This window comes from Salvelinus namaycush, chromosome 12, assembly GCF_016432855.1.
Source record: "Salvelinus namaycush isolate Seneca chromosome 12, SaNama_1.0, whole genome shotgun sequence".
NCBI lineage: Eukaryota > Metazoa > Chordata > Actinopteri > Salmoniformes > Salmonidae > Salvelinus > Salvelinus namaycush.
Genome location: NC_052318.1, coordinates 27,633,920 through 27,661,580, shown reverse-complemented (window position 1 = coordinate 27,661,580; position 27,661 = coordinate 27,633,920). Strand labels below are relative to the sequence as shown.

Sequence of the window (27,661 nt, the reverse complement as noted above, 5' to 3'; positions counted from 1 at the left end):
ATTGGTGGAGTCCACCTGTGGTTCATTTAATTGATTGGACATGATTTGGAAAGGCACACACCTGTTTATGTAAGGTCCCACAGTTGACAGTGCATGTCAGAGTAAAAACCAAGCCATGAGGTCGTAGGAATTGTCCGTAGAGCTCCGAGACAGGATTTTGTCGAGGCACAAATCTGGGGAAGGGTGCCAAAACATTTCTGCAGCATTGGAGGTCCCCAAGAACAAAGAGGCCTCCATCATTCTTAAATGGAAGAAGTTTGGAACCACCAAGACTCTTCCTAGAGCTGGCCACACAACCAAACTGAGCAATCGGGGTAGAAGGGCCTTGTCCAGGGAGGTGACCAAGAACCAGATGGTTACTCTGACAGATCTCCAGAGTTCCTCTGTGGAGAAGGGAGAACCTTCCAGAAGGACAACTATCTCTGCAGCACTCCACCAATCAGGCCTTCAGGGTAGAGTGGCCAGACGGGAACCACTCCTCAGTAAAAGGCACATGACAGCCCGCTTGGAGTTTGCCAAAAGGCACCTAAATGACTCAGACATGAAACAAGATTCTCTGGTCTGATGAAACCAAGATTGAACTCTTTGGACTGAATGCCAAGCATCACGTCTGGAGGAAACCTGGCACCATCCCTACGGAGAATCATGGTGGTGGCAGCATCATGCTCTACGCTACTCCAGAGAGCTTGGGACCTCAGACTGGGGCGAAGGTTCACCTTCCAACAGGACAATGGCGAAAAGCACACAGCCAAGACAATGCAGGAGTCTCTGAATGTCCTTGAGTGGCCCAGCCAGATCCTGGACTTGAACCCGATTGAACATTTCTAGAGAGACCTGAAAATAGCTGTACAGTGATGCTCCCCATTCAACCTGACAGAGCTTGAGAGGATCTGCAGAGAAGAAGGGGAGAAACTCTCCAAATACAGGTGTGCCAAGCTTGTAGCGTCAAACCCAAGAAGACTTGAGGCTGTAATCGCTGCCAAGATGTAGGTGTGTTGACTGTGATAAAGGCACTGATTATGAGCTGTCTTGTTTGCTAAATGAACAAATTAAGTAGGCAGTGGCATGGTGCATATAGCCACAGAAGCACAGTGACATATGCCTCAATACAGTCATATTCGTGGCTTATTAGAGGTGTGACTTTCAGTTAGTTATTTTTGGCATACCATCCCATGAGAGTGAATGTCATTTCAGTTCATCTGAATGTCATTCCATTGCACTGCTTGCTATGAATTCTACCTGGTGGTGTTTTCATGTTTAGGTAAAAAAATAAATGTCCTGTTTTGTTTCTGTGTGTGTAGAAAGCGCTGAAGGGCCAGAGTCGTAACGTGGAGCGTCTGAGGAAGAAGATGAACGAGCAGGAGTCATGGCTGCTGTTACACTCTCCCACCATCCCCTTCCGCATCCACAACAAACACGGCAAGGTAAACTGCTGCCTAAACATTGGCCCTGGATCAGATCTATTTTGAGTGATTAGTGCTTTATGAGGTCGTTTTGGTTAGATTATCTAAAAAAAAAAAAATTGGTTTCGAGGGCTTTCAAAAGGGCCGACAGTTGCCCTACCCTGACTTACAGCATGTATTTTCAGGTAGAGATAGCTTGCGACGCAACTGCTCTCTGTCTCCGTGGCTACCCAGACCGGACAAGTAGGTGTGCAATGGATTATGGGCATTGTAGATTATTACCATGTTTTCTGAGCTAAAGTATGTAGAATAATGGCCTGTTGCAAACTTTAGGTTACGTTATGTAACCCCGGTCCTCTGAAAGAGATGAGTGCGACGTCTCACTATGGGACACGCCCTCTTTTGCAAGTCATTGGTTGAAGCCTTATTCAATCATGCCTAACATGCCAATCACAGCTTTATTGGTGTATGGCATGCATATCTATATAACACCCTTCACTACTCTGGTTTCCTCATTCTAAGAACTACCTCTTACACAAGGATGGTGAGATGTGTCCTACAGAGAATCAGGGTTACATACTGTCACACCAAAGTTCTCTTTCAGTCGACTCGGTTCGACATCTCACTATGGGACACTTACAAAACCCCCTGATTGCCAATAGCTTGTTTCCTGAGAAGCCTGTTGTGGTACATGGTAATCTACCTGATCCAGCCTACTCAGCTCCAGGGTGCGCTGGGGAGGTGCAGTAGCATCCAGGAGATAGAACCTCACAAAGGAGTGAGGGGAAGCCAAACTAGCCTCCGTACAATTCTCCAAGACGGAGATGCCTCTGTACAGTGCCCATGACATGGCAATTCCTCTAGTGCAGGTAGTCCCAAACTGGGGCACGCACTGCCGTCGGGGGTAATCCAATAAAAATGTGATTCACATTTCTTCACTTTTTCTAACAGTCCATTTATATTTTCCAACGGGGCTATACATTTGGGTGAGGTTTTTTTCTCGCCTGAGTAGCCTCGTTTCTCTGCCAAAAATAAAATTAATCGATCTAGTGTTCAGTGAAATAACAACACAATGTCAAATACAGGTAGTCTAGTCAAATAATTAACATTCAATCACATTAACCGGGAAACCTTCACTCTTGCGCAGACATTTAGAAACAAAACATGCCAATTTGAAAAATAAGTCACGGGAGTTTTTTGAGTGAGAATTAAGACAACTTTCAAGTAGTAAGACATGTATAAAAGCAACAGATACCATTAATAAGAAGGGGCTAGAAGCATCTTATATGGTGAGCTTCCGAGTGGCTAGGACAGGCAAGCTCCATACTATTGTGGAGGACTTCATTCTTCCTGCTGCTGCAGATATGGCTGGGACAATGCTGGGGGAAAAGGTCCACAAAACTATACAGACAATTACTTCATCAAACAACACTGTTTCACGACACATCAGTGACATGGCAGGAGATGTTTTGAAACAATTACTGCTTCGCATACAAGCCAGTGAATTCTATGCGTTGCAGCTGGATGCGTCAACAGACGTGGCACAGCTCCTGGTACATGTCCGTTACGTTTATGGGGGGTCAATTAAGGAAGACATCCTCTTCTGGAAACCAGGACAACAGGAGAGGATATTTTTAAAGTACTGAACAGCTTTGTGACATCAAATGGACTTTGGTGGTCAAGATGTGTTGGTATCTGTACTGATGGCGCAAAAGCCATGACAGGGAGACAGAGTGGAGTGGTAACGCGCGTGCAAGCAGTTGGGTACACTGCAGCATCCACCGAGAGGCTCTTGCTGCCAAGGGAATGCCTGACAGCTTGAAAGACGTTTTGGACACTACAGTGAAAATGGTTAACTTTGTTAAAGCAAGGCCCCTGAACTCTCGTGTATTTTCTGCTTTATGCAATGATATGGGCAGCGACCATGTAACGCTTTTACAACATAAAGAAGTGCGCTGGTTATCAAGGGACAAAGTATTGACATGTTTTTTTTTTTAAATTGGGAGACAAGCTTAAAGTTTTCTTTACTGACCATCATTTTCACTTGTCTGACCGCTTGCACGATGATGAGTTTCTCACATGACTGGCCTATCTGGGTGACGTTTTTTCTCGCCTGAATGATCTGAATCTAGGATTACAGGGACTCTCCGCAACTATATTCAATGTGCGGGACAAAATTGAGGCTATGATTTCAGAAGTTAGAGCTCTTTTCTGTCTGCATTAACAAGGACAACACACAGGTCTTTCCATCATTGTATGATTTTTTTGTGTGCAAATGAACTCAAGTTTGCGGACAATGTCAAATGTGATATAGCGAAGCACCTGAGTGAGCTGGGTGCGAAATTATGCAGGTACTTTCCCTAAACGGACGACACAAACAACTGGATTCGTTATCCCTTTCATGACCTGCCTCCAGTCCACTTACCGATATCTGAACAAGAGAGCCTCATCGAAGTTGCAACAAGCGGTTCTGTGGAAATTTAATCAGAAGCCACTGCCAGATTTCTGGATAAGGCTGCACTCAGAGTTTCTTGCCATGGCAAATCGCGCTGTTAAGACACTGATTCCCTTTGCAACCTATGTGAGAGTGGATTCTTGGCCCTCACTAGCATGAAAACTAAATACAGGCACAGACTGTGGGTGGAAAATGATTTGACTGAGACTCTCTCCAATACAACCCAACATTGCAGAGTTATGTGCATCCTTTCAAGCACACCCTTCTCATTAACCTGTGGCGAGTTATTCACAATTTTTGATGAACAAATAATGTTTTATATGTATGATGGCTAAATATAGGGCTAAATTATTGATTATTATTATATTATTATTTGTTCCCTGGTCTTACAAGAGCTCTTTGTCACTTCCCACGAGCCGTGTAGTGACAAAAACTCACACTCATTCTTATGTTTAATAAATGTATCGTATAGTGTGTGTGGCAGGCTTACAATGATAGCAAAAAACAACATTTGAGAGTGCGCTGACCCTGGTGCTAGAGGGGGTACGCAGCTGGAGGTTGAATGTTTGAAGGGGTACGAGACTATAAAGGTTTGGGAACCACTGTTGTAGTGGAATGTGCATGGGCACCCAGGGGAGACAGCAATCCTCCACAACTGTACGGCTTTGTCCAAACAATGGAAGAGCCATTGATAAACGCCGACGTGGAAATAAGGATCCTTGAGGTCTACTGTGGTGAACAATTCGTTTGGCCGAATTGAATCTGACAGCATGCGATGCATTAGCATAAGAAATCTGTGGACTCAACGATGGTTGTTGAGTTGCCATAAGTCCAGGATGGGGCGTTTATGATCACTCTGTTTGATGTGCTGTTACTAGATGACATGGCGTTGTACCCCGGGTTGTTCTGAACACAAACAGCCTTTGTTTGTCTATTGTGAAGAAGATTCGCTGCTGCACAAGCACCTGAATGCAATCATGACTCCTTTCTATGCTCACCAAAATTATCTGTTTCCCTGAATTGCATTGGGAAAGCCTAACACAATATTGTATTTTATAACTTAGCTAATAATATTGGCAATAGAACAAACTTTCAGATCATGCCCACCTGACCCAGATTGCGATTTATAGTGGACCATTGTCCAGGAATGGTCTTATCATGTTACTGAATGTATCCAGAGTATTTCCGTTATCAACAAAATGTGGCGTAAATGTAAATGCACATCAAATCAACAGTGTAATGTTTGGATTCAGTCTTGCGTCAGGTGTCCTCACCTTTGGTCTAATATTTTTCCCTTTCAACTGGTACCATAGTTATGCATTTGTTTTTCATATTTCTTCTGTAAGAAACATTTACGTTTAGCCCTATCCATGTAAGCCAGTTCCCATGAGTGTAAAGGGTTGATGTCTATGTTTGGGGTTGGATAATCTGCCTCTAAACTAGAGGTCGACCGATTAATCGGAATGGCCGATTTAATTAGGGCCGATTTCAAGTTTTCATAACAATCGGTAATTGGCATTTTTGGACCCCGATTACATTGCACTCCACGAGGAGACTGCGTGGCAGGCTGACTACCTGTTACGCGAGTGCAGCAAGGAGCCAAGGTAATTTCCTAGCTAGCATTAAAATTATCTTATAAAAAACAATCAATCTTATCATAATCACTAGTTAACTACACATGGTTTATGATATTACTAGTTTATCTAGCTTGCATATAATCACTGCGGTGCCTGTTAATTTATCATCGAATCACAGCCTACTTCGCCAAATGGGTGATGATTTAACAAGCGCATTCGCGAAAAAAGTCGTTGCACCAATGTGTTCCTAACCATAAACATCAATGCCTTTCTTAAAATCAATACACAATGATTTTTAAAAAAAACCTGCATATTTAGTTAATATTGCCTACTAACATGAATTTATTTTAACTAGGAAAATTGTGTCACTTCTCTTGCGTTGTGTGCAAGCAGAGTCAGGGTATCTGCAGCAGTTTTGGCCGCCTGGCTCATTGCGAACTGTGTGAAGACCATTTCTTCCTAACAAAGACCGTAATTAATTTGCCAGAATTTTACATCATTATGACATAACATTGAAGGTTGTGCAATGTAACAGCAATATTTAGACTTAGGGTTGCCGCCCATTCGATAAAATACGGAACGGTTCCGTATTTCACTGAAAGAATAAATGTTTTGTTTTCGAAATGATAGTTTCTGGATTTGACCATATTAATGACCTAAGGCTCGTATTTCTGTGTGTTATTATGTTATAATTAAGTTTATGATTTGATATTTGATAGAGCAGTCTGACTGAGCGGTGGTAGGCAGCAGCAGGCTCGTAAGCATTCATTCAAACAGCACTTTCCTGCGTTTGCCAGCAGCTCTTCGCTGTGCTTCAAGCATTGCGCTGTTTATGACTTCAAGCCTATCAACTCCCGAGATTAGGCTGGCAATACTAAAGTACCTATTAGAACATTCAACAGTCAAAGGTATATGAAATACAAATGGTATAGAGAGAAATAGTCCTATAATAACTACAACCTAAAACTTCTTACCTGGGAATATTGAAGACTCATGTTAAAAGGAACCACTAGCTTTCATATGTTCTCATGTTCTGACTTAAACGTTAGCTTTTTTACATGGCACATATTGCACTTTTACTTTGTTCTCCAACAGTGTTTTTGCATTATTTAAACCAAATTGAACACGTTTCATTATTTATTTGAGACTAAATTGATTTTATTTATGTATTATATTAAGTTAAAATTAAATTGTTCATTCAGTATTGTTGTAATTGTCTTCATTACAAATATATATATTAAAATCGGCCGATTAATCGGAATCGGCTTTTTTTGGTCCTCCAATAATTGGTATCGGCGTTGAAAAATCATAATCTGTCGACCTCTACTCTATATCTGTGGTTAGGATTAGCAGCTATGTCCATGATTGCAATATTGATGTACTGTTATTTTTCCACCACTGGATGGAGCAGTTGTCCTATGAAATGTGATTTCCACTTTTTCCTGAAAGTTTCCCCCTGTTTTGTCCTCAGAGCTACCTGTTCCTCCTGTCTTCAGACTATGAGAGGTCAGAGTGGAGGGAGAGCATCCAAAAACTACAGAAGAAAGGTACAGGAGTAGTCTATGTACATAGACATGGAACACTGGTCACTTTAATAACGTTTACCTACTGTTTAACCATTTCATATGTATATACTGTATTCTAGTCAAGGCCATACTATTTTATCCTATGTATTCTTCAGATATCCTACATATTCTATCCACATACTGTCCATAATGGCTATACATCCCATCACATATTTATACTCCGAACTCCGACATTGCTCGTACTAATATTTCTATACTTCTTAATTCCATTATTTTTCTTTGAGATTTGTTTGTATTGTTTTGTATTGTTAGATATTACTGCACTGTTGGAGCTAGGAACATAAGCATTTCGCTACACAAGCAATAACATTTGCTAAATATGTGTATGTGACCAATACAATTTGATTTGAGAGTGAGCAGACAGTGATATTGGTTTCTTACCATTGTTTTTTCAACTCTACTGTGGATTCACATTGTACAACCTATAGCCTGGTTTTATGTTCAGGTTTATTGACTGTGTATTTCTGTGTTTGTCTTCAGATCTGCAGACGTGTCAGTTGAGCTCTGTAGAGCTGCAGGTCCTCACCAGCTCCTGCTGCAAACTCCGAACCGTCCACAACATCCCTGTCACCAGTAATAAAGATGGTAGGGCACACACACTCACACACACACACATTTTCCTTTCTACTTCCTCAGATGGGATGTTTGGGTTGGGGTGACATTAAAGCCATCTGGCAGCCCCACTGTGAGCTCCCAGGATGCACTGGGGGACAGGAAATGGCAGGGAGACGCTCAGCTTACACACGCAGCTACAGGAGATACACACACTCACATACACAACTTCACTCACACAGACCCACATTTAACAAATTAGAAAGCATTCATAAAGTCTTCATAAACACTACGCACCACAAGTAACACACTGTTATACCACAGCACTGTTCTATTCACATCTGACTGTGTGTTTTCATGGTTTTCTTCTACAGACCTTAGAGATGCAATAACTGTACTTTATTTATTTGTATTTATTTTTCCTTTATTTAACTAGGCAAGTCAGTTAAGAACAAATTCTTATTTTCAATGATGGCCTAGGAACAGTGGGTTAACTGCCTTGTTCAGGGGCAGAACGACAGATTTTTACCTTGTCAGCTAGGGATATTCGATCTTGCAACCTTCCGGTTACTAGTCCAACGCTCGAACCACTAGGCTACCTACCTACCTGCCGCCCCAGGTAGCCTCTCTCAAAAGAGAAACATGTTTTCTTGCAAGGCAATAGTCTTTCTAATGTGGCTTTGCTTACACTGAACGATACGTTGTTATCTTGCTAGGTTTCTGCTCGACTTCGTGTACTAAGTTGGATATCATGTAGTCTAAATCTAAATTGGCTCCAGTATTTACAAGTTACATATAGATTTGAGTCAGGCCACAGAATTTTAAAACCTTGATTACAGACAGCAATATACTTTGAAAAAATATATAAATGCTACAGTTTCAATGATTTTACTGAGTTACAGTTCATGTAAGGAAATCAGTCAATTGAAATAATTAATTAATTAGGCCCTAATCTATGGATTTCGCATGACTGGGGATACAGATATGCATCTGTTGGTCACAGATACCTTAAAAAATAAGGTAGGGGCTTGGATCAGAAAACCAGTCCGCATCTGGTGTGAACATCATTTGCCTCATGCAGCATGACAAACCTCCTTTGCATAGATTTAATCAGGCTGTTGATTGTGGCCCGTGGAATGTTGTCCCACTCATCTTCAATGGCTGTGTGAAGTTGCTGGATATTGGCGGGAACTGGAACGCGCTGTCGTACATGTCGATCCAGAGCATCCCAAATATGCTCAATAGGTGACATGTCTGGTGAGTATGCCGGCCATTGAAGAACTGGGACATTTTTAGCTTTTAGGAGTTGTGTACAGATCCTTGCGACATTGGGCCGTGCATTATCATGCTGAAACAGGAGGGGATGGCGGCAGTTGAATGGCACGACAATGGCCCTGAGGATCTCATCTCTGTATCTCTGTGCATTCATATTGCTATCGGTAAAATGCAATTGTGTTCATTGTACGTAGCTTATGCCTGACCATACCACAGCCCCACCGCCACCATATTGGGCACTATGTTAAAAAATGTTGACATCAGCAATCTGCCCGGTACAGTTGAAACCGGGATTCATCCGTGAAGTGCACACTTTTCCAGCGTGCCAGTGGCCATCGAAGGTGAGCATTTGCACACTGAAGTCGGTTACGAAGCCAAACTGCAGTCAGGTCAAGACCCTGGTGAGGATGACGAGCATGCAGATGAGCTTTCCTGAGACGGTTTCTGAAAATTAGTGCAAAAATGATTTGTTTGTGTAAACCTACAGTTTTATCAGCTGTCCAGGTGGCTAGTCTCAGACGATCCTGCAGGTGAAGAAGCCGGATGTGGAGGTCCTGGGCTGGACTGGTTACACGTGGTCTGCGGTTGTGAGCCTGGTTGGATGTAGTGTCAAATTCTCTAGAACAACGTTGGAAACGGCTGATGTTCGAGAAATGAACATTCAATTCTCTGGCAACAGCTCTGGTGGACATTCCTGCAGTCAGCATTCCAATTGCACACTCCCTCAAAACTTGAGACATCTGTGGCATTGTTGTGTGACAAAACGACACATTTTAGAATGGCCTTTTATTGTCCCCAGCACAAGGTGCACCTGTGTAATGATCATACTGTTTAATCAGCTTCTTGATATGCCACACCTGTCAGGTGGATATGTTATCTTGGCAAAGGAGAAATGATCACTAACAGGGATGTAAACAAAATATTTGGGAAATAAGCCAACACTTTACATGTTGCATTTCAACCAACATTTTTTTTGTGTTGACCTGAAGTACAGCTCCTGGCTTGCACTGAGCGTTCCTGATTGCTTACAGTCAGTTTATCAAAGCAACTCCCTTTATACTGACATCAAACATGTCTGTTCTCTCCAGTTTAGAGGGGGTCTGAAATGTCATTAAGCAAAGCAAAGGTTTACATTCTTTCTCCTTTATAGTCACTTTACGGCACAGTATGGCAAAGACTCCGGCTCCGGTTCACTGGCAGACCATGCTATGAAATGTAAGGAGTAGCGGGGGGGGGGGGGGGGGTGAAATAAAGACCAGCTAGAGGAAGAATGTGACCCCCTAGTTCCCATGGCTCTTTCTGACGCAACACACAGGCCATTACAGGGACCAGGTAGAAGCAACTAACCACAGATCTAGGCTCCGATTACTATAACTCTGATCCTAACCTTATCCATTACGGGGATATAGGAATACACATTGACAGGTTATTGCTATCATCTCCTTTAGTGAGTATTTTTGTTGTGGTTAAGATGGACAGAATAACATGTCTGATAATGAAAAATTGATGGGGGAAATGAAAGATTACAGTCTAGATCTTCTCTGCATTCTCCCTACATCTTGGTGGCATGACCTGTCTGTGACTGTTCGCATACAGTCCATAGCACCATTCATACCCGTGACATATTGTTTGTCCAGGGCTCAGTACCTCTCCAGAGCGTGACCCGGTGGGCCTGCAGGGATCTCCAAAAGGCCTGCTTCATTTTCAGCCAATGATGTATACTGAACAAAAATATAAACGCAACGTGTAATAATTTCAAAGGTTTTACTGAGTTAGAATGAACTCTATTAAGGAAGGAAATCAGTCAATTGAAATCAATTCTATAGTCCATAATCTATGGATTTCACATGACTGGGAAAACAGATATGCATTCTGAAAGTATTCAGACCCTTTGACTTATTCCACATTTTGTTACATTACTGCCTTATTCTAAAATTGATTCAATTGTTTTTTCCCCCCTCATCAACCAACACACAATACCCCATGATGACAAAGCAAACAGTTTTTTTTATTTTTTATTTTTGCTAATTTATAAAAAATATAACACGGAAATATCACATTTACAGAAGTATTCAGACCCTTTACTAGTTTTTTTGTTGAAGCACCTTTGGCAGCGATTACAGCCTCTAGTCTTCTTGGGTATGAAGCTACAAGTTGGCACACCTGTTTTTGGCAAGTTTCTCACATTCTTCTCTGCAGATCCTCTCAAGCTCTGTCAGGTTGCATGGGGAGCGTCATTGCACAGCTATTATTATGTCTCTCCAGAGATGTTCGATCGGGTTCAAGTCCAGGCTCTGGCTGGGCTACTCAAGGACATTCAGAGACTTGTCCCGAAGTTACTCCTGTGTTGTCTTGGCTGTGTGCTTAGGGTCGTTTCCCTGTTGGTAGGTGAACCTTCGCCCCAGTCTGAGGTCCTGAGTGCTCTGGAGCATGTTTTCATCATGCTTTGCTCCGTTCATCTTTCCCTTAATCCTGACTAGTCTCTTAGTCCCTGCCGCTGAAAAACAACCCCACAGCATGATTCTGCCACCACCATGCTTCACCTTAGGGATGGTGCCAGGTGTCCTCCAGACATGATGCTTGGCATTCAGGCCAAAGAGTTCAATCTTGGTTTCATCAGATCAGAGAATCTTGTTTTTCATTGAGAGTATTTAGGAGCCTTTTGGCAAACTCCAAGCGGGCTGTCATGTGCCTTTTACTGAGGAGTAGTTTCCGTCTGGCCACTCTATCATAAAGCCCTGATTGGTGGAGTGCTGCAGAGATGGTTGTCCTTCTGGAAGGTTCTCCCATCTCCACAGAGGAACTGAAGCTCTGTCAGAGTGACCATCGGTTCTTGGTCACCTCCCTGACCAAGGCCCTTCTCCTCCAATTGCCCAGTTTGGCTGGGCAGCCAGCTCTAGGAAGAATCTTGGTGGTTCCAAACTTCTTCCATTTAAGAATACTGGAGGCCACTGTGTTCTTGGGGGACCTTCAATGCTGCAGAAATGTTTTGGTACCCTTCCCCAGATCTGTGCCTCGACACAATCTTGTCTCGGAGCTCTACAGACAATTCCTTCGACCTCATAGCTTGGTTTTTGCTCTGACATGCACTGTCAACTATGGGACCTTATATAGACAGGTGTGTGCCTTTCCAAATCATGTCCAATCAGTTGAATTTACCACAGGTGGACTCCAATCAAGTTGTAGAATCATCTCAAGGATGATCAATGGAAACGGGTTGTACTTGAGCTCAATTTCGAATCTTATAGCAAAGGGTCTGAATACTAATGTAAATAAGGTATTTCTGTTTTTTATTTTTGATAAATGTGCAACATTTTCTAAAAACCTGTTATAGCTTTGTCATTATGCGGTAATTTGTATAAATTGAGGGATTTTTCTTTTTATTTGATCCATTTTAGAATAAGGCTGTAACGTAACAAAATGTTGAAAAAAGGACGGGGTTTGAATACTTTCGGAATGCACTGTACTTGTCAAGCTTGTGACACTACAAACTTGTTGGATGCATTTGCTGTTTGTTTTGGTTGTGTTTCAAATTATTTTGTGCCCAATAGAAATGCATGGTAAATAAAGTGTTATATTTTGGAGACACTTTTCTTGTAAATAAGAATACAATATTGTTTTTCAACACTTCTACATTAATGTGGATGCTGCCATTTTAAATGAAATAATGTTTCATACACATAGTTATTTTCAATGAGCTAGCTAGCAGCAGTTCCTGTCACCAATTTATGATGATTTTAAATGTAATTTCTTGTTGAAAGTTGATCTTGAAAAGGGCAACGCTAACAAATTAGCAACAACATCCTCTTCAATAATACCTGCTGCAACCACTGCAAACTATTGTGCAGGGACCTGTCAGCCTTCGAGAAGGCAGAAGTTTCCATAAGTTTTTGTAAAAACGGTCACACCCATTACCAGTCAATGTCATCACTCCAAAATTCTTCCCTAATGCAGTTGCATGGCAGATGCCTTCTATCTAGCTTCTGATGGCCTAGCCAATGGCTGACTTAACTATAGCTAGCTATCTCTCCACAGACCACCAAAGAAAAATCCTGATTGGATCTTTTTTCTCTTCAGTGTTAAAACCTCTCTAGGCTAGGGGGCGGTATTTTCACGTCCAGATGAAAAGCGTGCCCAAAGTAAACTGCCTGCTACTCGGGCCCAGAAGCTAGGATATGCATATTATAGATAGTAGATGTCGATAGAAAATACTCTGAAGTTTCTAAAACTGTTTGAATAATGTCTGTGAGTATAACAGAACTTATTTGGCAGACGAAACCCCGAGGACAAACCATCCAGGATTTTTTTTGGGGGGGGGGGGGTGACAGTGTTTTCAACTAAGTGGATCTAGATTTCTAAGGCACTTGGTTGCAGTTCCTATTGCTTCCACTAGATGTCAACAGTCTTTAGAAATTGGTTGATGTTTTTCCTTTGAGTAATGAAGAAGTAGCCATTTCCTATCTGGGTGGATAGCCAAGTACTGTTGTGGTTGGGGCGCACGACCTGAAAGCTCGCTCCACTTTGTTTTTATCCACTATTGAACGCAGTTTAATACGTCTTAAATTTTTATCAAGGATTTATGTTAAAAAATACCTAAAGTTGGATTAGGAAAGTTGTTTGAAATGTTTGGAGAAAGTTTACAGGTAACTTATTAGATAATGTGTAGTCATGTCGGGCGAGTTGGAACCGGTGTTTTTCTGAATCAAACGCGCCAAATAAATTGACATTTTGGAGATACAACGACAGAATTTATCGAACAAAAAGGACCTTTTGTGATGTTTATGGGACATATTGGAGTGCCAACAGAAGAAGCTCTTCAAAGGTAAGGCATGAATTATATCGTTATTTCTGAGTTTTGTGTCGCGCCTGGTGGGTTGAAATGTGATTGCCAAGTGTTTGTTTGATGGGGTGCTGTCCTCAGATAATAGCATGGTTTGCTTTCGCCGTAAAGCCTTTTTGAAATCTGACACGGTGGCTGGATTAACAAGAAGTAAAGGTTTAATTTTGTGTATTGCACTTGTCATCCTTTTGGGATTTGATCCCTTTCTAACAAAAATTTAAGAGATTAAATCAAATCAAATTGTATTTGTCAAATGTGCCGAATACAACAGGTGTAGATCTTACAGTGAAATGCTTACTTACAAGCCCTTAACCAACGATGCAGTTTTAAGAAAATACCTAAAAAAATGTAATTAAGAAAAAAGTAAGAGATAAGAAAAACAAATAATTAAAGAGTTAAAGAGCAGCAGTAAATAACAATATATACAGGGGGTACAGAGTCAATGTGTCAATGTGCGGGTGCACCGGTGTCGAGGTAATTGAGATAATTATGTACATGCAGGTAGGATTGTTAAAGTGTCTATGCATAGATAATATCAGAGTAGTAGCAGCATGGGGGGGGGGGGGTGCAAATAGTCTGGGTAGCCATTTGGTAAGCTGTTCAGGAGTCTTATGGCTTGGGGGTAGAAGCTGTTTAGAAGCCTCTTGGACCTAGACTTGGCGCTCCGGTACCGCTTGCCGTGCGGTAGCAGAGAGAACAGTCTATGACTAGGGTGGCTGGAGTCTTTGACAATTTTTACAGCCTTCCTCTGACTGGTATAGAGGTCCTGGATGGCAGGAAGCTTGGCCCCGGTGATGTACTGGGCCGTATGCACTAACCTCTAGTGCTTTGCGGTTAGAGGCCGAGCAGTTGCCATACCAGGCAGTGATGCAACCAGTCAGGATGCTCTCGATGGTGCAGCTGTAAAATCTTTTGAGGATCTGAGGACCCATGCCAAATCTTTTCAGTCTCCTGAGGGTGAATAGGTTTTGTCATGCCCTCTTCACGACTGTCTTGGTGTGCTTGGACCATGTTAGTTTGTTGTTGATGTGGACTACAGGAGGGCACTGAGCACGAATCCCTGAGGGGCCCCCGTGATGAGGATCAGCGTGGCGAATGTGTTGTTACCTACCCTTACCACCTAGGGGCAACCCGTCAGGAGGTCCAGGATTCAGTTGCATAGAGAGCTGTTTAGTTCCAGGGTCCTTAGCTTAGTGATGAGTTTTGAGGGCACTATGGTGTTGAACGCTGAGCTGTAGTCAATGAATAGCATTCTCACATAGGTGTTCCTTTTGTCCAGGTGGGAAAGGGCAGTGTGAAGTGCAATAGAGATGGCATCATCTGTGGATCTGTTTGTGCGGTATGTAAATTGGAGTGGGTCTAGGGTTTCTGGGATATTGGTGTTGATGTGAGCCATGACCAGCCTTTCAAAGCATTTCATGGCTACAGACGTGAGTGCTACGGGTCGGTAGTCATTTAGGCAGGTTACCTTAGTGTTCTTGGGCACAGGGACTATGGTGGTCTGCTTGAAACATGTTGGTATTACAGACTCAGACAGGGAGAGGTTGAAAATGTCAGTGAAGCCACTTTCCAGATGGTCAGCGCATGCTCAGAGTACACGTCCTGGTAATCCGTCTGTTCCACCGGCCTTGTGAATGTTGACCTGTTTAAAGGTCTTCCTCACATCGGCTGCGGAGAGCTTGATCACACGGTCATCTGGATAGTTGATGCTGTCATGCATGTTTCAGTGTTACTTGCCTCGAAGCGAGCCCTGCCACATCCGACGAGCATCGGAGCCGGTGTAGTACGATTCGATCTTAGTCCTGTATTGGCGCTTTGCCTGTTTGATGGTTTGTCGGAGGGCATAGCGGGATTCCTTATAAGCTTCCGGGTTAGAGTCCTGCTCCTTGAAAGCGGCAGCTCTACCCTTTAGCTCAGTGCGAATGTTGCCTGTAATCCATGGCTTCTGGTTGGGATATGTACGTACAGTCACTGTGTGGACGACGTCCTCGATGCACTTATTGATAAAGCCAGTGACTGATGTGGTGTACTCCACAATGCCATCGGAAGAATCCCGGAACATATTCCAGTCTGTGCTAGCAAAACAGTCCTGTAGTTTAGCATCTGCTTCATCTGACCACTTTTTTATAGACCGAATCACTGGGGCTTCCTTTAATTTTTGCTTGTAAGCAGGAATCGGGATAGAGTTATTGTCAGATTTGCCAAATGGAGGGCGAGGGAGAGCTTTGTACGCGTCTCTGTGTGTGGAGTAGAGGTGGTCTAGAATTGTTTTACCTCTGGTTGCACATTTAACATGTTGATAGAAATGAGGTAAAACGGATTTAAGTTTCCCTGCATTAAAGTCACCGGCCACTAGGAATGCCTCCGCGTTTTCCTGTTTGCTTATGGCGGAATACAGCTCATTTAGTGCGGTTTTATTTCCAACCTCGCTCTGTGGTGGTATATAGACAGCTACAGAAAAAACAGATGAAAACTCTCTGGGTAAATAGTGAGGTCTGCAGCTTATCATAAGATTCTCCACCTCAGGCGAGCAAAACTTTGAGACTTCCTTGGATATCGTGCACCAACTGTTGTTTACATAAATGCATAGGCCCCCTTCCCGTGTCTTACCAGAGGCTGCTGTTCTGTCCTGCTGATAGTGTATAACCCGCCAGCTCTATGTTCTTAATGTCGTCGTTCATCCACAACTCGGTGAAACATAAAATATGAGTTTTTAATGTCCCGTTGGTAGGATATACGTGCTTTCCCCTGCTCCCACATGGGGCTTCAGTTTACTTGAAAAAGTATCCACCTGAAAGAATACCTCACACGCACACGAACACCATGGACCCTGGTCAAAAGTAGTGCCCTATATAGGGAATAGGGTCTCATTTGACACACCCTCGAGGTAATGATAATGAGTTGTCCCAGGGCACTTACAGGTCACTGATAATGAGTGTGACAGACAGTGACTAACTGTGTTTTTGTGCTGTTTGTTTCAGATGAGGAAACCTCAGGCCTGTATGGATTCCTCCATGTGATCGTCCACTCTGCCAAAGGCTTCAAAAAGTCAGCCAGTAAGTCTTTCTCTGTCATACTGGGCTTATACTGCATGTGTTCAGCATCTGCTCATCACCACCCGTGTGTGTGTGTGTATGATGATGGTTGGAGCATATCATTTACAACTTGTGTGGCATCCCAACAGAGAAGACTGAGATGACAGCGAGAAAGAGTGTAGGTTTCCCCCTGTCTGTCCCTGCATACCAGTTGTCTTCTTTCCCAAAGTAAAGCCTTTTACAAAAAAACACAAAATAGACCCCCAGCACAGTGGTAGAAGTTACCCTCTACCATTGAACCAGGGTCAGGTATTATTTCATCTCCCTAATGGGTAAGGATTTACAGTAACGGGATATCTGTTACTAACTTTTTATTTCGTTTTGTAATTTTCAAATTCAGAAGGGGAGGTTATAGGTACAAACCAAAGAAATGCATATGACGATAACACCGACCCATTCCACCGCCCGCGTCGTCCCGCCGCACCCTGAAGAAAGAATGCCTCCCGCCCCTTCCTATCCCACCCAACAACTGAGGTTGCTTATCAGTCCCCCTCCCACCATCCATCCCCAGAGTCTCCCCCCAATCCCCCATGCCCTCCCCCTCAATGACTAGATGCCCACCCACCACCCATTCCCAGTGGGCCTGAAAGCAAAGAAAGTCTAAATATACATAATTGGTTTGTATGTGTGGGGCTTTAGCTGAGATTGAACAAATATACTTGACTCTGTAAATAACAGTCTTCAATTGTCCCTTGATTAGCACCATTGGAATGGATGTGCCAGCCTGATTAAGGGGACACAGTGAACAGTTGGAAGTTGGGGCCAATTTTATAGTTAAACATTTCCTTGGTGTTGAATACAGTCTGTGAACAAACTAAATTATTCAATTATAAACTGGGTTGGGTCGAGCCCTGAATGCTGATTGACTCACAGCCGTGGTATATCAGACCGTATAACACGGGTATGACAAAACATTTATTTTTACTGCTCTAATTACATTTATAATAGCAATAAGGCACCTCATGGGTTTGTGGTATATGGCCAATATACCACGGTTAAGGGCTGTATCCAGGCACTCCGTGTTGCGTTGTGCGTAAGAACAGCCCTTAGCCGTGGTATACTGGCCATATACCACACCCCCTCGTGCCTTATTGCTTAAATGTATCATATTTTTCAATATTCTCTTCCAGTTAAACTGTGTTTCAGATTCAATTACATCTGTGGACAATACTGTTTTAATGGCTAGCTCAGAAAAGGAGCTTTCCAAAAGTTGTTTATGTATTATAGAGATCAGTAACGGGTTAAAATCTGTGGTTAGGTGCTTCTGCTACCTCAAGCTATTACCTATGTGTTTCTGGGCTTCTTCTGATAAAAGGGAGAGAAATAGAGAGAAAGAACGAGATGGGGGAGAGAGCAAGAGAAAGGGAGATGAGGAAGAGGTGGAGAGAGAAACCAAGAGAGAGAGGGGTAGAGCGAGAGAGAATGAATTAGGGGGGGCTGGAGGTAGAGCGGTAGAGAGCGCACCACAGGGCCAGTGCCTGAGGAGCAGCTCTGGACCACAGTCACATTCCTGTGGCTGCTTTGATGCTAGGGGCTGTCAGGGACACAGCTACTCCATAAAGAAAGTTGACGGGAACAGAGTGGCCCCTACACAGCCACAGTCGGACCCTCAAGGGACACACACACATGGACGGTGAAGGCCAGGAGAAGCTTTTTATCTGTCTTTCTCTCCCTATCGCTCGCTCCCTCCCTCTTTCTTTCTTTCTCTGTCTGTCTGTGTCTGTCTGTCTGTCTGTCTGTCTGTCTGTCTGTCTGTCTGTCTGTCTGTCTGTCTGTCTGTCGACACACCCTCTCCCTCCCCCTGCCCGGTGCGTGTGTGTGATAGCCCTAGTATGAGTGCCTGCATGTGTGATCAGGGTGATATGATGTCAGTGAGCCCTAGAGTGGCTCAGATATGTCTCTACCAGACAGCTGCCACTCCACTGAACACACTCTCCTGCCTGTTACAGAAGAAGCACCCGTTCAAATAGGAAAAAACACCCAACCTCTTCCTCAGTTACCATTACAGCCTGTACTGTACTTTATGAAAGCTTCAGAAATAGATTTTCTTGTGTAATGGATTGGAGAAAAATTGGAAAGCTGTCTCCACTGAAAGCCTGTTTGATCCTCTCCAGAGCTGAGAGGGACGTGGAAGTGGTTTGGTTTTACTTTTCCCTCTGTTTTCTCAGTGGACCAAACCATTATCATGCCCTTCTGATATGCGGGAGATGAAGGAGTATTGTTACCATGGCATTGTTCTGGTAGAGCCTGCCCTCTGTAATGTAAGATATGCTGTTTTAGTCTAAACACCCCTCCATGGGTAGAGTGTCTCCTATGTCTCCTATGTCTATGGATCAGATGGTAGCTAGCATAATGATGCAGTAACGTCACCTACGGTGGGGTCCGCAATTATTGGATCACTTGATAAAGATAAGCAAAAAAGACAGTATAAAATAAATAATACAAGTACCTAGATATATTGTATGCACATTTTTTATATATTTTATAATATTTTATACTAATACAATTGCTCTCAAATAATACTTTTTTTAAAACAAGTAATAAAAAAGATGGGGGTCAAAATTGTTTGATTCCCGTTTTCAGTACTCCTGCACCCTCCGCTTGCGAGGATAACAACACTGAGCATTTTTCTAAAATGTATTATGAGATTGGAGAACACATTAAGAGGGATCTTAGACCATTCATCTGTACAGAATCTTTCCAGATCCTTGATATCCTTCGTCTTCACTTATGGGACTGCCCTCTTCAATTCAAACCACAGATTTCAATGAGGTTCAAGTCCAGAGACTGAGATGGCCAATGTTGATTTTGTTGTCAATTAACCATTTCTTTGTGGATTTTGATTTGTGTTTGGGGTTATTGTCTTGCTGGAAAATTCACTTGCGTCCAAGTTTCAGTCTCCTGGCAGAGGCAACCAGGTTTTTGCCAAAAATGTCCAAGTTCATGATGCTGTTGACCTTAACAAGGACCCCAGAACCACTGGAAGCAAAATAACCCCATAACCTCTTTCACTCCCTCCCTCCCTTCCTGACACCTGGTTCAGCACAGGGACAGAAAACTGAGGAAAAGCCCTGAAGGGAGTGTGATGGCAGACTGAAGATGGCGGCGCAAAATGCCTCATGAGAAATCGCAATATTCATTATCTCTAAAACTGACTAAATAGTAGCACTACTGATCCATTTACTCACAACAATAACATTCAAGCTGGATAATAACCCCAAAAAACTTATAAGGCTAGAGAAGTTTATTGATAAATATTCTGAACGCAGTCAAGGTCAAAACATGTTGGAGAGGAATCAGGGAAAAAATGGAGAACCAAACTCCAAGCGAGAACTACGAGATTCCTCGACAGACACCGATTTATGTTTTTCACCACCTGGTAAGGTAAGAGTGGAAACCGACCTGCTAAAATCAATAAATTGGGAGTATTGAACTTGTCAGTAAAGAAATAAAGGAGCCTTGAAATGAGTGGTGAAAAAGCTGCAACAATGGGGAAAGAAACAAACAAGCTAAAAGGGACAGTCAATACTATTGAAACAGACATTAATTTACTTCATAAGGAGAACATGTTCCTGAGAGAAGTCGTACTTGTAATACAGACTAGGTCCCAGGCGACAAAATCTGATACTTACTGTTATTAAAGAAAGTTAAGATGAAGAGCCTGAAAGCGTGGTGAAATAATTCCTCCTTAAAGCGCTACAGATCCCAGGCGATACTGTCGACAAAATCAGATTTGAACGTGTACACCGTTTCAGAAAGAGAGGACAGCGATACGAGCGCCCAATGGTTTGCCAAATTAGCTTTTTTAAAGATGAAATAATAGTTAATAGCCTGGACAAAAGACTCGCTGGCACACAAATAGGAATGAATGATCAGTTCCCGAAGGAAATTGCAGAACGGCGCAAAGTTCTGTACCCACACTTCAAGGTGAATAGACTTAAGGGAAAACGTGTACCTCTTGTAGTCTATAAACTGTATATTGACCAACTGTTCCGAGACACCAAGACCACTCCATGGCTATTCTAAATAATACAAAGTTCCCATAGAGGAGTTAAATAATAGAACAACCAATATTATCCATGGTAGGGATTGTAATAAAAATGTAAATACAACACTTGATAAAGAAATAAACTACAAATACACTATACCATTCAAAATAGGGAATGTTGTAAAATAATGAGTATTCAACTTTCTACTTATAGTATTTATAAATAGATAAAGCCAGCATTAGAAGAAAGCATCATTATTGAAATAATACATCTTCATATATAAGGAACTGGAACACAAAGTACTCAAAAGCCTGAAGTTACAGGCCTCCCGGGTGGCGCAGTGGTCTAAGGCCACCAGAGACTCTGGGTTCGAGCCCAGGCTCTGTCGCAGCCGGCCGCGACCGGGAGGTCCAATTTAATTTCATTTATTGATGAAATTAAAGCCTTTAAGCCCGGGAAAACTCCAGGGCTGGTTGGCATACCAGTTTGAGGTATACCAAACCTTTTTGGTGTACTCAGAGGACCGTTATTAGCATGTTTTAACCACTCTTATAAAAATGTTATATTATCAGATATTCAACAAAAAGGTCTGATTTCATTATTACTGAAACAGGACCCAAGTGGTAATTATAAAGATCCAGTCCATTTAAAAAATGGAGGTCCCTTACCACCCTGCAGGCTTGCAGTGGGAAAATATCCCAATGATTGGGGACATTGCCCTGGACATTGCCCTGTGTAGGCTGCCCTCTTTCGGATGGAACATTAAACAGGTGTTCTAACTCCGGGGTTAACACCCTTAATAGTAAGGGTGTTAACCCCGGTGTCCTGGCTAAATTACCAATCTGGCCTTCATATTATCATGGCCACCTAATCATCCCCAGTTTACAATTGGCTCATTCATCCCCTCTCCTCTCCCCTGTAACTATTCCCCAGGTTGTTGCTGTAAATGAGAATGTGTTCTCAGTCAATTTACCTGGTAAAATAAGGGTAAAATAAAAACAAAAATAGCGCTTAGAATTATGAAGGTATTGTCAGATATTACTATATATTACTAATATAAGACAAGTACAAGTAAACAATATACCACTATAAACAATGTGGGAGACCAGGCCTGGTATTCATAGTTGACTTTAAAAAGGCTTTTGATAAAGTACGTCTGGAATTTATATATAAACGCCTGGAATATTTCAATTTAGTAGAATCTCTTATACAATGGGTTAAAGTTATGTATAGTAACCTTAGCTGTAAAATAGTAAATAATGGCTACTTCTCAAAGCTTTAAACTGTCAAGAGGAGTAAAACAAAGTTGTCCATTATCGGGATATCTATTTATTATGGTCATCGAAATGTTAGCTATTAAAATCAGATCCAACAATAATATCAAGGGCCTAGAAATCCCAGGCTTAAAAACAAAGGTGTCATTGTACGCTGATTCATGTTTTCTTTTTAATCCACAATTTGGATCCACAGCCTCATAGATGATCTAAATAATTTTTCTAACCCCTGGATTACAACCAAATAATGATGTGTACTATATTACATATTGGATCACACACTTTTTTTTACGTGTAGTTAACCAATAAAATGGTCTGACGGTGAAGTGGACATACTCAGAATTTATTTCCTGAAAAATAAATTATCTCATTATAATACATTTTAATAAAAAGTTAGCAAAAATGGATAAGATCTTGCTACTGTGGAAAGGAAAATAACTGTCTATTTGTGGAAAAATCCCCCTCATGAACTCTTTAGTCATATCACAGTTTACCTATTTGCCTATGGCCTTGCCTGCACCTACCAACTTGTTTTTTTAAATTATATGAGCAAAAATAATTACATTTTATTTGGAACGGCAAGCGAGACAAAATTAAACTGGCCTATTTATATAATGAATATGAATTCAGAGGGCAGAAATGATTAAATATTAAAGCATTAGACCTCTCACTAAAGGATTGTCATTCAAAAGTTATACTTGAATCCGTACGGGTTCTCTAGCAGATTAGTAATAATGTCTCATCCCATGTTCAAGAATGGTCTTTATTCAGATTACAGCCTCTCATTTTCAGTTATTTGAAAATGAAATAATCTCCCATAATATTGCTTTTTTGAAAACAAGCCATAGAAATTTGGTTTCAATTTCAGTTTAATCCACCAGAAAAAAACAGAATATATATTACAAAAATATTATGGTTAAACTCAAATATAATAATAAAAAATATATGTATTAAAACAGTTTTTTGATATATATATATCTTTGTAAATTATATCATAAATAGGATTGGTGGAGTTATGTCACACATGCAGCTAACAAAAATATGGAAATGTCTGCTCTACCCAAAATTACAACCAACTAATTGCAATTTTACCACAAAAATGGAAGAGGAAAGTGGAAGGGGGAGAAAGTAAGGAACTTGACTGTCGGCCCTGCATTAAAGACCAAAATTGGCAAAAGGAAATTGTGATAAATAAAAAAGTATACCAGTTTCATTAAAGGACAGCTGTGCCATATACAGCTGTGCCATATTTACATTTACATTTAAGTCATTTAGCAGACGCTCTTATCCAGAGCGACTTACAAGTACATACATTCATACTTTTTTTTGTACTGGCCCCCCGTGGGAATCGAACCCACAACCCTGGCGTTGCAAGCGCCATGCTCTACCAACTGAGCTACACGGGGCTATAGATTGCAAAATAGGAAAATATTTGAGTTTCTCCCATTTTTCTCTGCAGATGGTTTATGAACTGATACACAAAAAAACGCTTGATTCAAAACGTAGAATTTTTCAATGTAAATGATTGTACAACATTTTTGCAACCAATAGAATGTTATATACAGTACCAGTCAAACGATTGGTGTACTTGGCCAAAGAGCTCTATTTTCATGTCATTTAACCATAGCATCACCTGAAGTTTGCTAAATCACATTGGCACTTGGGTTGGAACCTGTGATATGGTCAAATATTATGTTGGTTGACTAATAAAGTAAGTACTGGTACATACGTGTTTGTCTGTGTATGATGCCGTTTGGAACACAAGTCTTATAGAGAGGTCTTAGTTTGTTAGGAAATCACCTGATTCTTTAGAAAAGGGTCGTTATGGAGACTGGAGACCATCTGTCATTTAATGTTTTGTTTTATTGTCGGCTTCCCTGGCCTAAGTCCTTACATTTTGTATTGCTCTGATTCTGCCTTTAGGGCATATTGTTTGTGTACAAGTCATCTGTCACCCATTTTCTCCCTTGCATAAGAGTGTGTGCCTGTGTGTTGGTATGATTGTGTGTATGTATAATAATACAGTAGCCCATAGCACACTACAACATATGGCTCCTACAGTCATTACAATATGATTAAGGCACACAGTACTGGAGTATGTACAAACATGTCCTATTAAAATGGTCTTATCACTGTTGCCACACACAGTTTCATCCAATAGGAAGCAGAGTTCAATTTCATCTCAGGGCAACATTTCAGAAGTGTGTCAGTGGAAGATTCTAGAAGTCTACTGGTTCGCCCCAAATACGATAAAAAAATGAGGGGAAACATTGACCTAGAATAAAGGTGTCATCTTCTACACCACTGAACATTATAATAACACATCTATAAGATGGAGATTTGGTGGTTTCATACAGCATTATAATACACACAACACATATACAGTAAAATATCATATTGGAGTTTTGAACTAGTACTGTATGTATAGGATGTATTTTCTCATCTCTTCCTCTCTAATGCTTAATGTTATCCAGCCCTCTGCATGCTTTTCTCATTCAACCCTTTTTCCTTTACTCCTTTTATTAGTGTTATCATTCCGGAGCCAATGAAAAATAATTTGATCACACAGTTTCCTTCTTCATAATGTTCCTTTTGAATTCCGCTTTCTTCCAATATGTTCTAAATAGAGCGGTAGATTCGTCATGTTACAATAAGGATGTGTGTTTGGGAGGTGGTTGGAAAACACACAGGGGGGAAGGGACTCCCACACTATAAAGCAGCCCTCTCCCCCCTCCGTCTCTAGGTCTTGTTGTTCTTCCAGAGTCTACATATACTGATTGCTTTAAGTCAGGGGTGGGCAACTAGATTCAGCCTGCCGGCCGATATAGTTGGTCAGGGGGCTGGAAAATAATATAATAATTGGTACATTGAAAAGTGACTACAACTAAGCCCAAAAAGAGATTGAATTTAAAAATAACAATAATTTCATACCTTGAGACACATTGAGACATGTCTTTTTTTAACTTTATTTGTGGGAATACTTAAATTAAACAAATGTTTGCTGAATTCGTGGTGATTTTTCAGCTCATCCAAAATGTAAATCCTACAAAAAGGAAGACAACCCCTTCAGCATGGCTATTAGAGTCTCTGTTTCTGTTACAGTCTCTGTTACGGGCTAGGATTAGGAAGAAGGACACACAAAAGGGAGGGGGTCATCTGGACAGAGTCAGGACAGTATCCATTAACCCTTATAGACGGTATGTGTGTGGGACCTCGCTCAGACCCCTCACTGACCAACAGATTTAACCCATTATACAACAGCAGGAAGAGGTCTGCCAATGAAATGACAGCCCTCAGGGCTTATTCAACCAATCACCTTCAGTCGCCAGCTCTCCTTCACTTCCTCATGTCCCATTTCTGAATTCTCCTCTGGCAACACTACTAGCTAGGACAAATGAAAACGAGGCAAAATATGTTCCCTCTGGCACTGTTTTTTATTGCAAGATTTCAAGCATATAAACCTATTTCCGATATGGAGGAAAAATAAACTTCTCGATAAATCTATGAGTGGTCCAGGAGTATGAATGTTTCCTTGAGTGGTTTTTGGTTTACACACAAACAGAGTTTGCTGGGGTGTAAATCTGACACAGTGGGGAGTTGTGCTTCCGAAATGGTTCTTCTCTTAACAGAGCCAAATGCTATTTCTGTGATAAACTACCCTGTTCTAACTCTCTATGAACTCACTTCAATGGAGCAGCACACTCGGCCTATGTCCAAATATGTACAGTACTACCTATACCCAGTGGTCTTAAATGTAACATTTTCTGCGTACCAAATGCACCCTATTCACTATAGTGCACTACTTTTGACCAGAGCTTTTTGACCAGGGCCCATAAGTCTCTGGTCAAAAGTAGTGCACTGTGGGAGGTAGTCTTTGACTTACTAAATGATATGGACAGTAGGTAGTGTCAGAGATGATCGTGGTACTGTGACAGGTCCCCTTCCTCTCACTTTGTTAAATCACCCATGTGGCGAATGTTGTATAATTATTAAAACGTGACTCTTTGAAAACACCCCCAGATGGTCAGTATGCCCACCTGTGAGGTTGGGTTGGAACAGTGAGGAGGCAGACGAGGAAGATGTGGTTTTTCCTTCCCATACAGCAGCTTTTATTAGCAAACGTGAAGATAATAAGCCGGAGACTGTACAATTATTTACAAAAACAAATAAACAGGACGATGAACAAAAAGTAGGCCTAATCAACTCAAAATAAATGCCAGGCTTCAATCATTCCTGTACCCGGCAGTATGCCAATCTTACCCTGTCTGTCTGTCTGTACTCACACAGAAATTAAAGGGTTTAATTATCAATACCAATCATGCATCTGACCAATAGGAAGAAGCCCTTTCACATCCTGTTCAATTAACATTCAACAGCATGAATTAGCGTCTAAACATCTTCACACACACATCAATAACGGTGCAACCATGCTTTTAGCATAAATACAATCTGGGATATGAACAGGGATGTCCACCCGGGATAAGAAACTATTCCCGTACACTGAATAAACCTTGCTTTCTTGAACGTTTCCCATTGCCTGTCAGTTCTCTGACCAGGATATTAACAGATAACCCTCTATAATCAATGAGGAAATACCAGGTAATAATTTACAAAAAGGACATTATACCATTAATAAATATGTGCTTATCATAAACCATTTAACTGTTTGCAATGTCTGATTATTGATACAAGGCCTGTTTTTATATTGTGACAGAGATCATAGGACGATGGTCACACTCCCCATATTAAATGATTCCTCATTGTGAGTGATGATTACATCAGAGGGCTTCCGTATGCTGGAAAACAAGCAGGAAGGAAATGAGATGCCCTTCCCCTCTCCAGTCTGGATCCTTATCCTGCCGGACCTCACCTGGGTACTATCCCCCACCTAATATCTACCTTATCCCAGACAGAAGAATATGCCAGTCCTCTCTCTTGTTTGCATCCCTGTGCTGTGCTTGTTCTGTGACAGAAGACTGACGGTCGTCCATACCTCAACTGGTATGATAACCCAGAGATGAATATGGGTCATGCCATTGTTTTCATGTTGCTAAGTCATGTGTGACTGTGCTACAGTGTAAACATTGTCTCTAGTTCTGTGCCTTGGTGATGTGACTGTGTGTGTAGCTGTGGTGACTCCCAGGGTCAGGGGCATAGTAGGTAGCCATCTATCATGCTGTCAGAGCAGTGGAGACTCCAGGGACCCCAGCAGGGATGACGAGAGAGGCCTCTGGCTCGGTCTCTTAAACCAGTGCTGGGGAGATATTGTAATGGTGTGCGTGCTCAGTCATGTCTGTGTGTTCCTTGTTCATTCTCTCAGTAATGCAGGCCTCTACCATTCGGTGGTAGTTGAGAAACACATTTTCAGTGGATTAACCATTAATATAGAAATGATCTAGGTCTACACAGTTGTGGTACAATTATGAAAATTAGGACCGGGACAATACCAGTATCGCGATACTCAGTATCATGGCAAGGAAACAAAACATGAAGCGGATTTAACTTGTTTAGGAAAACATCCCCAACGTTGGAAACAAACATCATTATGCTTGATTTTCATTGATTTTCCAAGCTGAAGCACATCATATTTTACATACAGCAGGTTTTTAAAGGAC

General features: G+C 41.7%; 1 protein-coding gene across 1 annotated transcript in view; it reads left to right on the top strand.

The window, feature by feature from the left end:
• LOC120057059 (active breakpoint cluster region-related protein-like) overlaps positions 1-27,661 on the top strand; it is a 244,721-nt gene that overhangs the window by 146,992 nt on the left and 70,068 nt on the right. Inside the window, exons 11-14 of the mRNA XM_039005441.1 lie at positions 1,302-1,424; positions 6,907-6,982; positions 7,502-7,606; positions 16,670-16,744. Of these exons, the coding sequence (XP_038861369.1) occupies positions 1,302-1,424; positions 6,907-6,982; positions 7,502-7,606; positions 16,670-16,744 (379 nt within the window). The remainder of the gene's footprint in view (positions 1-1,301; positions 1,425-6,906; positions 6,983-7,501; positions 7,607-16,669; positions 16,745-27,661) is intronic.